Source organism: Miscanthus floridulus, chromosome 3 (assembly GCF_019320115.1).
Source record: "Miscanthus floridulus cultivar M001 chromosome 3, ASM1932011v1, whole genome shotgun sequence".
Lineage (NCBI taxonomy): Eukaryota > Viridiplantae > Streptophyta > Magnoliopsida > Poales > Poaceae > Miscanthus > Miscanthus floridulus.
Window position 1 is genome coordinate 95,318,965 of NC_089582.1, and position 11,776 is coordinate 95,330,740.

The following is an 11,776-nucleotide window of genomic DNA, read 5'->3' on the forward strand; positions in this document are numbered from 1 at the left end:
TCCGAGGGGTATCCCACGAAGGTAGATTGATCGGCAGAGGAGCGCGAGATCAAGAACAAGAAGGCAACAGAGACACACGAGTTAGACAGGTTTAGGCCGTCAATATGACGTAATACCCTACTCTTGTGGTCTGTTGGTTTGTATTAGCTATCGTATGATATGCCGTGATTTTAGAGGGGGTCTCTACCCGCCTTATATAGTCCGGGAGACAGGGTTACAAGTCGGTTAGATATGAGAGATAACCGAAAAGTAATAACTGATTACAGGAATCTTGGGATTATACATATCCTAACAGATCTCGTAGTACCTCCTAGATATCTTCCCGATGTCTTGCGGAAGGCGTCGAGCAGAGTCGTGCCCCGCAAGGCTTCTTCTTGTGGGCTGGGCCATCCCTAGGGGCGCAGCCCATGTGGTCTGCCGTAGGTATCCGGGGTCGTACACCCCATAGGGGCTGACCGTGTGGATGCATTATATTCTAGGTCTGGAGATGGGCTTTAGAATGGACCTTGGCCTTTTAACAAAGGTGGGTCTATTCTGTTAATTAATTTTAGATGATTGATTATTTATCAAATTGTCTCCTTAAATAAACCAACTGCGTCTAAACTTTACTGGCTGTTTTGGGTGTAGTACCAATAATTTGTGACCGTCTCTATAAATAAAATGTCTTATTTCCTAAAATCGATTTTGTGGTATGATAGGCAATTTAGATAAGATTTTAGGGGTTCTTTAGACTATTGCTCTAATGACAAAAGTGGATAAATTTATAGAAAACAAAACAAATCTAATATCTCTTATTGTTCATAATGATTAGAGTCTACCGATTTTTTTTTTATTTTTTAAGAATTTATAGTATTTTTTTATCTTATCACAGCATGGGAGGGTTAACGTGATGCTTCTTTAAGCCTCTAGTTAGGAGTAAGATTATGGGCATGTTTGAGAATGCTCTGTTGTATGTTTTTTTAGTTTTGCTCCACGTTTCTCAGTCAAACAAATGCAGCTCCACAACTTTGCTCAAGGAATCCAGATTTTTTTTGAGCTACTCCACTGTAGAGTTTGTGGATTAGAGTTGGTGGAGCAGTCTCAAACATGCCTTATATTACACAATACTCAATTATTAATGCATATATATTTTTAGCATAGTTTATGAACATTTATGTTATTAGTACTCAGCGACAAGATCAACGTCCTTGCTCCCGTAAAAAGCATCCTTTGTACTATGCTGACAATGGTATACTGCTAAATTGCTATCTAATAAGTTATGTTCTTGTAATCATAATTATTAATTTATTTCGATCGCCAAGATCATATTAGTAACAATTCAGGATATAGTATAAGATATATGACAAAAAATTACATGACACGGTTATCTTACTTAACTATAATTAATAGTGCAAAGCAGATAAGATGGTATCACACTACCGGAGACGGCTTCTTTGCCAAGTGTCCCAGACTTTACCGAGTGCTTTTTATCGGGCACTCGGTAAAGATGTTGTTTGACGAGTGTCAGATATAAAGCACTCGGCAAACAACTCGCACTCGACAAAAAGGTGGTTTGCCGAGTGCCGAACACTCGGCAAAGACCAGGTTTGCTGAGTGTCAAACAATAACACTCGGCAAAGGGCCGCCGCCGTTAACAGCCGGCAGCCGCCGTTAATCCTTTGCCAAGTGCCTTCTCCTGACACTCGGCAAAGAGGCATCTCCATCTCCACCTCCTCACTATTCTACTCCTGTGAGTATACATATTTTAGTTTGTATGTTCATGCTTACGGTCAAACCTAGTGGAGTATGAAAGTTTTATTCATGTATGGTATATATTTATCTTGTCTCATACATGCAATCTCTTCTCCTTTGTGCAGAATCAATCGGCGGCATCGAACGATCCTCATGCTTCAGTGAATCCGTCACCAAATCAGTGATGATACTTGTGGTTGTTAATGATACTTCTATTTGCAATTGTGGTTGAAGATGATAGAGCACTTGGATTACTTGTGAACTTATTTATGATATATTGTGAGACATGAGACGTTTGTGATATATATGTGACGTTTGTGATATATATGTGGTGTTGGTGATATATATGTGTTGTTGATGATATATATATGATGTTGGTGATGTTTGTTATATATATCTTCTGTTTGTTTGGATCAGATGTAAAAACTAATAAAAAAGTTATTTTCAGTCACTTTACCGAGTGCAATGGCCATGACACTCGGTAAAGTGACAAACTAGGAACTATCTGGGAACATGCTTTGCCGAGTGCAAAGGCCGTTGTACTCGGCGAACATCAGAGATTTGCCGACTGCTACGGGTCAGGCACTCGGCAAAGTGACCACCTTTGCCGAGTGTCTAAGTCAACGACACTCGGCAAAGCGAGGACCTTTGCCGAGTGCTTGACCTTAGCACTCGGTAAAGCCGCCGTCATAGTGGCGCTCGCCGTCACGACCACTTTTCTTTGCCGAGTGTCGGATTGGCACTCGACAAAGCCTTTGCCGAGTACCCGATAAAGTGCACTCGACAAAGAGGTCTTTGCCGATAAACTATTTACCGAGTGTCCTTTGTCGAGTGTAACACTCGACAAAGGATATATCGATCTTTGCCAAGTGCCTGAGACACTCGACAAAGAAACTGTCTCCCCGGTAGTGTCAACTTTGAGTTTGTAATCATCGTCGCTCTGGACGATCCTATCAGCTCGGATATTAAGATATGTCCGCGCATCGGGATCAAATCCATCTGCTAGCTAGCTCATGTCAAATACAATGCCAGCCTCATCAATCGCCGCATAAGATAACAAACTCGTAACAGTTGGATAATACAGCAACACCTATTCCAAAAGGAAAATGTTGATGATGACGCCATGTAAAATAGAATCAATATGTGTCGCCTAGCTAACTAAAATAAAGAGTTCAAAGCAATGAAGCCTAGCTAACTAAAATAAAGAGTTCAAAGCAATGAAAGAAGCTAAGAACCGGCGGCGTCAATATTGAGACGAATGATATGCTCGATTGTTCTTGTTCCCCCAATTAATTAATCTCCAGAAACTAAAGTCCAAAAACTACGATTTTACTCACACGCACACACAGGTTATTAGCTTATAAACGATGATACAGAAGAGACAGTTTGCAGAGCTGCGTCCACACGCTGCTAGCTATGATTGCTATATCCACTTTGACCGGACGTGGGTTATTAATATAATTTATTTATTATGCATCGACATAGACGACTATTGGTCGCTTAGTGACTAAAAATTACTATTAACAAGATCCATCCTGCGAGTTAAAAAAGAGAGTGAAGATAACGGTTACTCCGTCCTACTATTACCGCATCGGCTATACAATTATTGCTCCTACATAACTCTGTTGTAAGATATAAAGTATATAATAGTAAATGTTTAGAGGTAATCTCCTCCTTAGTTGGATAAGAATCAACAGGCATCTATCTTGACGGTCTTGTTTAATTTACCCAGGTTGTTGTATGTCCTTTTCCATGTAGTTTCTCCGCGTACGTACATATGTACCAGTAATTAACGTTAACCCTCGTAACTGATGCTTATCATGCTTGCAATTAACCTTGGGAGTACCCACCGGAAGATAAGACAGGTTTAGGGCCTGTTCGGCAGGACTGAAAAATACTGTTCCGGCTGATTGTTGTGAGAGGAAAATACTGTTCTGGCAGGACGTGAATAGTGATTTCGTGAGAGAGAAATCCAGCCAGCCAGCTGGCAATAAGCCAACCGAACAGCCTCTTATATCCTAATCACTTATATTGTATGGGCTGTACATATTATTGTACTCCGTCCGTTCTGAAATATAAGGAATTATTAAAGTTCAAAATGTCATATGTCACACTGGTCGTCGCCGGACGATGAACAGTTTCGCTACACAGGTAAAGACTAGCTACTACTGCTCCTGGAGAGATGGCCGAAAGACCAACGATACCCCATCCTGCTCCTCCTACGGAGATCATGGAATGTGCATAAATATAGAGTATTAAATATAGATTAATTATAAAATTAATTACACAACTTGTGACTAATTTGCGAAACGAATCTTTTAAGTCTAATTAGTTCATGATTTGATAAAGTGGTACTACAGTAAATACTAGTATAATGCCCGTGCTAACGCTACGGTTTTAATCTTGTGATGCTCATAATTATAACCAATTTAATCTTCATAATATTACTATTACACAACAATTGTATTTGAGTCTATATATAATTTGGGAACACTTTTCATATAAGTGCACATTGTAAAGTTAGATTCTACCTAACTCCTTAATCATGTATTGCAGATTATCAGGGATGTTGTCGCTACATTCTTTTGCATTACTCGTCAAAATATCGGCCAAGAACTCCCTCCTCAGCGAAGTTGGTAGCTGTGCATGGCAGATAACAATAAATAAGTTATTATTTTTCAATGTAGTTTATGAAACTTAGTTATGTACTATACATGCTTACATTGTTGATCGGTGGCAATCTTATGCCATCCCATGACTTCATGAAACTGTATACAAGAAAGCCTCCCAAATTCCTGCAGAAGATCAATTGTTTATTTGATGTACATAGATCAAATAACTATTTCTTTGATATGAAAGTTGAAATATATTACAAGTGATTACCAGTGTTTATTATGTGTAACCTTTGTTACACACATAGGGTATTCTCGCTTCCAGTGATAAATATTGTTGTTCATCTTAAAATTTAACAATCCCATGGCAAGATTGAACCTTCTAGCAATAGTGTGTAATGTAGGTATATATGAATCTCTGTGATCATAACCCTTCAAGCATACATGATCTTGAAGTGGATCCATAATATGGACGATTATTTTTTGCATGTCGATTATGAATAAAGTGTATAGACCATCTTGATAATATGGTAGTAGAATCTATAAACAAACACATAGACTGTAAGTGGTAAATAATTTAAAAGGTTTTAAAGTAATACACAAAACACAACTTACATTGCTACATTCTTTAATGTCGTACTGCTTTTCCGGCCAGCACTCAAATACTTTTTTTAATTGATCTTGGTATGCCTTGTCAATCTTGGGACAACATCGTGGATCTCGTCCAAAATGAGTTATTTCCTGATAATTATACAATTACATAATTTAAGTATGACATGTATAAACAATCTTTTAGAATGATTTATATATATCAACTTACAGCAAATTTGAGATCCATGTAGTGGAATATTTGTTTCTTCTGCGCTATGTCTTGGTTGCACGCGACCATCCGAATAGCCATATTAAAGGTTTCATGTTCCAGCTGTCTATCATCATCTAAAATATTTATAATTTGTCTAAGACTTAAAGAAATTGGATATGGTCGTGTACTTCGTATCCACTCTTTCCTGAAAACAAGGACAAGGAACAAATTACTTGCTTGTAGCAATCTAGAATGGACAAAGGCAATATCTATATTAGAACAGTACGTTGTACTTTAGAATGCATGACTTACTCTAAAGTCTCATCATCGGCGATCAAGTGGAACAACCCGCAAATTGTCATCAATAGGTCTTCTCTGTTTGTCCACTTTAGCGTCCTTGTCAACTTCGTGTTACCCGACTATCAAAATATCGAGGTCATCGAGCTCTTCGACAAGTTCATCTAGGTCATCGCCGGTCTTAGTCTTTTGCTCTTTATCCGGTAACCCTCTTATTTCATTTAACAGCGAGTTATATAAGATCGCAGGTAGCTTGAACCTGAAGTTACTTATATCTTCCTGCAAACAGTAATTGCTTATATGCTAACCAATTAAAAAATAACTGATATGTATTAGAAGTAGATTCTTAAGTAAGTACCTGGGTTACATGGTCAGATAAAGTACTTCCGGTCCAATACTCCATATAATTAAGAAGCCATAAACCACAACTATAGCTGGGCAATATTCCAAACAATCAAATATGAGGCATACATATAATGGTTAGGCAATGACATATACACAAAACATAAAGATATTTTACCCATCTGTTTGCATTGGGACCTTGATCTTATGTTTCATTGGCCAAGATGTCATATTGGTACCGTGTTTCCATTTACTTTGGTCCAGTTTTGTAAGCCCCGTTGCATATTTTATTAGTCTTTCCATTCCTAAGAGCTGGTATGATCAAAACACCAAGGCTAATTAAGAAACAGAACAGGTACTAAAGAATTTTGAATAAATAAATATGTATACCAATTATTTAGACGTACCATATACCAGAGATCTTCAAAGTTTGTCATATTATCTCCAAAAGAGTCCAAAACATGTATCTGGCCTAAAGAAGCGTTCACAACACCCAGTACCAGTGAAACTTTTCAATATTGATTGGAAGGAACACCTGCAGTATTAGAGAGTTATCTAAATTATTTCTCTAGATTTGAAAGGGTAAAAAATTAGCATATGTCAAGTATTATGGTAAAGCTTACCATATCAGCATTTAAATAATTGTGTGCCCTTGTTTCAACCACTTCATCTCTATTATAGCTCAAATCCCTCTCATCTTTCTTCCCGTCAATTCGTAGCATTTGAGAAACCATTGAATTTTCCAAATATACATCTCCACCATCTCTATGAAGTAGGTGTTCTTCATGCCGCATCAATTCGATATACAAACTTATGACCTACAAGTTTTTAATTTGTCATTAAAAGATTGGCAGATAGTTTGTATGGACACTATGTAATGCAGAACCTGTGTTAAACATGCTTACCGCGCCATTGACTTGGTCATTCGACTTAAAAAGGCAATCTAGGTCATCCCTGCATCCCCAAGCATCATTGATTCTGACGAGTTTATGATCTATACTTTTTCCTTTCATGTATTCAGTGACCTCATCATCTTGTTTCGTAGACACATAATCTGTAGAGGTATCATTTTATATTATTATTAGTAATAAGTAATTAATTATTTAAATTAAAGAAGTAAGTTTCAATTAATGATGGCTCACCTTGAGTCATGATTTGTGCATTGTTTGATTTCTTTGGCTTATTATACCGAGGCAACGCCGTCACATCATCGTCAGCACGCATCATATGTTGTGCCTTTTGTAGTACTGGCGTTTGTACGGCATCGTCGTTGACCTGTACTTCTCTCGCTTCCTTCCTAATAATGATCTGCAGATGCAATATATAATATCAGTTTGAGATTCCATATTTGTACATTTTGTACGCAATGGCCCACTCGGACAAAATATGAGAGGAGATTTGTGTTGCTTAAGAGTTCGTTGTGTACGTCATCCTCATGAGCACGCTTCTGCTTCTTGTCTTCGCATCTTTCTTGATCGACATCTACATCAATATAGCTCCACTTTAGTACATTAGCATCTAAATAAATGCCTTATTTCATATTGAAAAGTAGCATGATGATGTTGTGCTAATTTGGCTCACCAGAAGTAGGAAATGCATCAATACGGACCGTACGTTTGACCAGTACACATGGAAATATATGCATCATTTCTGTGTAGCCAATCTGTGAGTTGTACGGAGTGATCAGTGAGGTTCATCATAAACGAGGAAATGGGTGAAATTATTATTAAAGGCTCGGATATTTCTGACCTTTGGGTGAGGATGGCTGAACTATTATTTCGGTGTTTTTGTTGTCCAACGTTTCTTGGCTAGAGGCTACAATTCTTGACTCACTCTCTATATACTTTTTAATCTCTACAGATGAGCAAAGTATTATTTAATAATAATTTGGGAGCCAAATCTATGAGATTGCAATGATGATTAATCATACATAGCTTAAATAAATTTACTAAAAGTAGTAATCGAACATAGCTTATAAATTTATTACAAGTAAAAGTATTTAGAGTAATTCACCTGAGTTATCTGGTGTCGGAAACTTTTCAGCTTTGGGCGAGGATGGCGGAACTATTATTTCGGCATTCTCTTTGTTCTGCCTTTCTTGGCTAGAGGCTTCGATTGTTGCCTCACCCTCTACTATTTCGACATTATCTTAATATGATCAAAGCAATATATTAAATAATGTACTTAAATTTAAAAGATTAGCATAATTAAACATAGATTAAATTTAATAAAGGTAGGAACCAAACATAGTTTAAATTGGCAAGTACAAAGATTTAGAGGAATTCACCTGAATCGTGCATTCAGGTTGCAAATGGCAATCTAATCGGGTATTTAGGCTGCAGGAAATGATAAGGCGAAGATCAGAGGGAAATACTAATAACCTGTACAAATCGCCGGCACGGTCGAGGTGTCCGTCTCCGTGGTGTTGCCGACCTCGATCACGTTCTTCATCACGGCGGTGGACAAAGCCTTGTCGCCGGGGTCGCCCGGGGACTGTGCTGAGCGACAGGTGGTAGATGCGCGCGTTGCTGGCGATGAGGATGCAGAAGCCGTAGCAGCGGCGTCGCACGCGGAGGTACGCCAGCTGCCAGGTTAGTCCTCTTGGTTGGGGTTTGTCGCTGGTTCCGCTGATGAGGAGTACTGAAAAATAGAAAAATAGAAAATTAGAACCCTATCAGTCTATCACGGTAATATGGAGTTTAGAAAAAATTACCTGTAGCCTACGGCCTGTTCCTATGTGGCTTGATGAATTAAATAATTAAATTAATGGATCGGTCGCTTGATGCCTGTACTGTATGGATTGGATTGCAAGGTCGAATAGAAAATTGAAGTTGTCAGATGAGATCAAACAAACACCGCCGAGCCCTATAACTGAATATTGATGAACTCAAATCACTTACCACCGGGGCGGCAGGGAGTCAGGCCTTCAGGGACGGAGAGAGACCGCAACGCCGCTACGTTTGTGGCTGCCCGCTGGGGATCACGATCACGGGATTACGGCTTACGCCTTACAGGAATTGAGAACACCGGAACGGCCACAGCGGCACGGACGTGCTGCGGCGAGGCTTGAGAACACCGGAACGGCCACAGCGGCGCGGACGTGCTGCGGCGAGGCTTCGTAGGTGCGGAGGCAGGAGATCGAGCAAAGGCGGACTCCGCGTGGAAAGAGCCGCGGATTTCTCGTGCGTCAATTTTTCTCGCGTCAATATTCCTTTTTCCGCGACGCATGGAGGGGGAGGAGGAATACCATACAAAATATGCTGATCGTTGGATCGTGCGTGAGTAATGAGAGAGAATATTGAGGATAGATCTGGGCGGTTGATTCGGATGTGGTTGGTTTTGTGTGTATAATTATTGGTGTGCATTTAGGATGGTCATCTCAGTGGGGGACGCTTTTCTGGGTGGACCAAACGAAGAAAACTTGGTGCATTAGTAGGGTAGATATGTTAATGACAGATTAATTAGGTTTAAAAAAACATCTCGTAAATTAGTTTCCATCTATATAATTGATTTTATAATTAATCTATATTTAATGTTCGAGAGATGGCCGAAAGACCAACGATACCCCCATCCTGCTCCTCCTACGGAGATCATGGAATGTGCATAAATATAGAGTATTAAATATAGATTAATTATAAAATTAATTATACAACTTACGACTAATTTGCGAAACGAATCTTTTAAGTCTAATTAGTTCATGATTTGATAAAGTGGTGCTACAGTAAATATATGTTAATGATAGATTAATTAGACTTAAAAAAATATCTCGTAAATTAATTTCCATCTATATAATTGATTTTATAATTAATCTATATTTAATGTTCTATGTGATACAGAACCGAACGCGCCTCTAATCTGGTAGAACTCTGTGTAGCGCCAGCGCGCAGCAGATAGGAATAGGAGTATGGACTCTTGGATATTTTAAGCTGGGGCCTCGTTTAGATTGTGAAAAAAATTTCAACTTGATGAATAGTAGTATTTTCGTCTTATTTGATAAATATTATCTAATTGTGGACCAACTAGACTCAAAAGATTCATCTCGTGATTTCAAACTAAACTGTGCAATTAGTTATTTTTTTTATCTACATTTAATACTCCATATAAGCGGCTAAAAATTGATGTGATGGAGAGAGAGTGAAAAAACTTAGAATTTGAATGGCATCTAAGCGGGGTCCGCTGGCTGCTACGGCTGTCAGGCGAGTCGACGGCACAGTCCCAGGCGGCCAGGCCTCATGCATGCACCTGCTGCATACCCACGATGCGTGCAGCCTAGCTATCTACTGTAGTGTGGGCATCCCACGAGCTAGGCAGAGTATTGATTGTTATCATACTATATACTATTTAAGTAGTACTCCTTCCGTTCCTTAATATAAGCCATATAGTTTTTAGCACCAATATTAATGCATAGCTTAGGGAAGGATGCGAGACCGAAGGAAAAAAGAAAAATCAGGCCATCTTCTCTCTTCCAATCAGATTGCTTCCTAAATCTAAGGGATTGGTTGGGGCATGTGCTATGTACGGTGGGAAGGTTTCCAAATTAATCGACGTGGGAGCTGATACGTACCTGTATTTTGAAATTTTCTTTAGAAATCTATATGGCTTATATTAAGGAACGGAGGGAGTATTCTGTTAAACTATTTTGAATTTAAAGGGTGTTTAGTTGGGTGAATTTTGAATTTTGGGTTACTATAGCACTTTCGTTTTTATTTGGCAATTAGTGTTCAATCATGGTCTAATTAGGCTCAAAACGTTCGTCTCGCGATTTCCAATCAAATTGTGCAATTAGTTTTTTTTTTACCTACATTTAATGCTCCATGCACGTATCGCAAGATTCGATGTGATAGGTACCGTATCATTTTTTTTTTGGAATTTGGCCTGGCAACTAAACATGGGCTTAACTAAATTTATATAAAATATCAATATTTATCATATATTTTTGAAGGCCATATTTATCATATATTATTAGATTTGTTTTGGAATACATTTTTGTAGGATATATATTTATCCAAAGTCCTGAATATTCATGCTATTTTACATAACTGAGTCAAATTTAAGCTAGTTTGACTATGATTACGGAGAAAGTAATGCACAGTTCAGGCTTTAGCAGTCGGAAACGTGGAATATGACCAAGTTCCATGTTTCGGGAACGTCGTTCTCGAAACGTCCACGTCCTGATTTGGGAACATTTACGTTCCCACGCTATAAAATAACACCTCAAATTCTCATTCTCGTACCCGTTCCACGTTCCCATTCCCTTGTGGGAATATGTCTGCTAAGATCCAGGCCACAACTTGAGCACACGAGATGCTAATATAAGAGTGTAATAACGTGAGCTTGACAAATCATGTGTGTGAACGCAGAGGCAGACATATTCGCGCGCCTGCAATGTGCGAGCACGTACCTCATGAATCAAATTTAGTAGTATGATATCATTCCTCGTGCTTGGACTAATTATTAGAGTAAAAAAATATGATGGTCATGGATCAACTCATTCTCTTGTATAAACCAAATAAAAAACTAGAGAGTGAGATGATAATGGATCGCATCGTTCTACCAACCAAACACCCTATAATTAAGTCTTTATCGTTAATTGGAGTAAAACTATGGGTTCCCTCACATAAAAAGAGCATCACTTGATTTGTTATTCAAAATACTACCTCATTTTCTTTTTTTCCCCTTAAGGAACGGTTTGCCCCGACCCCGATATAGTTTCGAACTTCAAATTTTGGTAATTAATATCTCATATGCTATAGTAATGTCCATGAATATAGGTTTCACATGAAACGAAAGCTTTTTTTAAATATGAATCCAACAATATCAAAATTGTATGGTATATCTACAGATTCTTAGGTTATACTTCCTCTGTTCCAAATTATAAGGCATTTTGGTTTTTCTATATACATAGTTTTACTATGCACTTAGATATAGTGTATGTCTAGATATAAAGCAAAAGCAATATATTTAGAAAAGCCAAACGTCTTATAATTTGGAA

At 38.3% G+C, this 11,776-nt stretch overlaps 1 protein-coding gene and 2 long non-coding RNA genes across 3 annotated transcripts; all 3 read right to left on the reverse strand.

Annotated features, from left to right (window-relative positions):
• Positions 1-4,180: 4,180 nt before the first annotated feature.
• LOC136546192 (uncharacterized) lies at positions 4,181-5,550 on the reverse strand. Its single transcript, XM_066538158.1, has 6 exons — positions 5,458-5,550; positions 5,164-5,350; positions 4,959-5,084; positions 4,615-4,883; positions 4,454-4,526; positions 4,181-4,371 (listed from the first exon to the last, which is right to left on the reverse strand). Exons 1-6 carry the CDS (start codon positions 5,505-5,507, stop codon positions 4,252-4,254), a joined length of 825 nt encoding a protein of 274 aa, XP_066394255.1. The 5' UTR covers positions 5,508-5,550; the 3' UTR covers positions 4,181-4,251.
• A 249-nt stretch (positions 5,551-5,799) lies between these two features.
• Positions 5,800-6,280, reverse strand: LOC136546193 (uncharacterized). Its single transcript, XR_010781296.1, has 3 exons — positions 6,199-6,280; positions 5,963-6,096; positions 5,800-5,876 (listed from the first exon to the last, which is right to left on the reverse strand). It is a non-coding gene; the product is annotated as an uncharacterized lncRNA (long non-coding RNA).
• Positions 6,281-6,804, reverse strand: LOC136546194 (uncharacterized). The gene is made up of 3 exons (XR_010781297.1): positions 6,690-6,804; positions 6,408-6,602; positions 6,281-6,319 (listed from the first exon to the last, which is right to left on the reverse strand). It is a non-coding gene; the product is annotated as an uncharacterized lncRNA (long non-coding RNA).
• Positions 6,805-11,776: the final 4,972 nt, after the last annotated feature.

What these genes read in the sequence shown, in the direction of transcription:
- LOC136546192 (XM_066538158.1), bottom strand. Translation starts at nt 5,507, where the DNA reads ATGACAATTTGCGGGTTGTTCCACTTGATCGCCGATGATGAGACTTTA. An exon ending in GCCGATGATGAGACTTTAGA is followed by an intron (nt 5,351 to 5,457) that starts GTAAGTCATGCA and finishes CCTTGTTTTCAG; the next exon opens with GAAAGAGTGGATACGAAGTA. An exon ending in ACATTAAAGAATGTAGCAAT is followed by an intron (nt 4,884 to 4,958) that starts GTAAGTTGTGTT and finishes GTTTGTTTATAG; the next exon opens with ATTCTACTACCATATTATCA.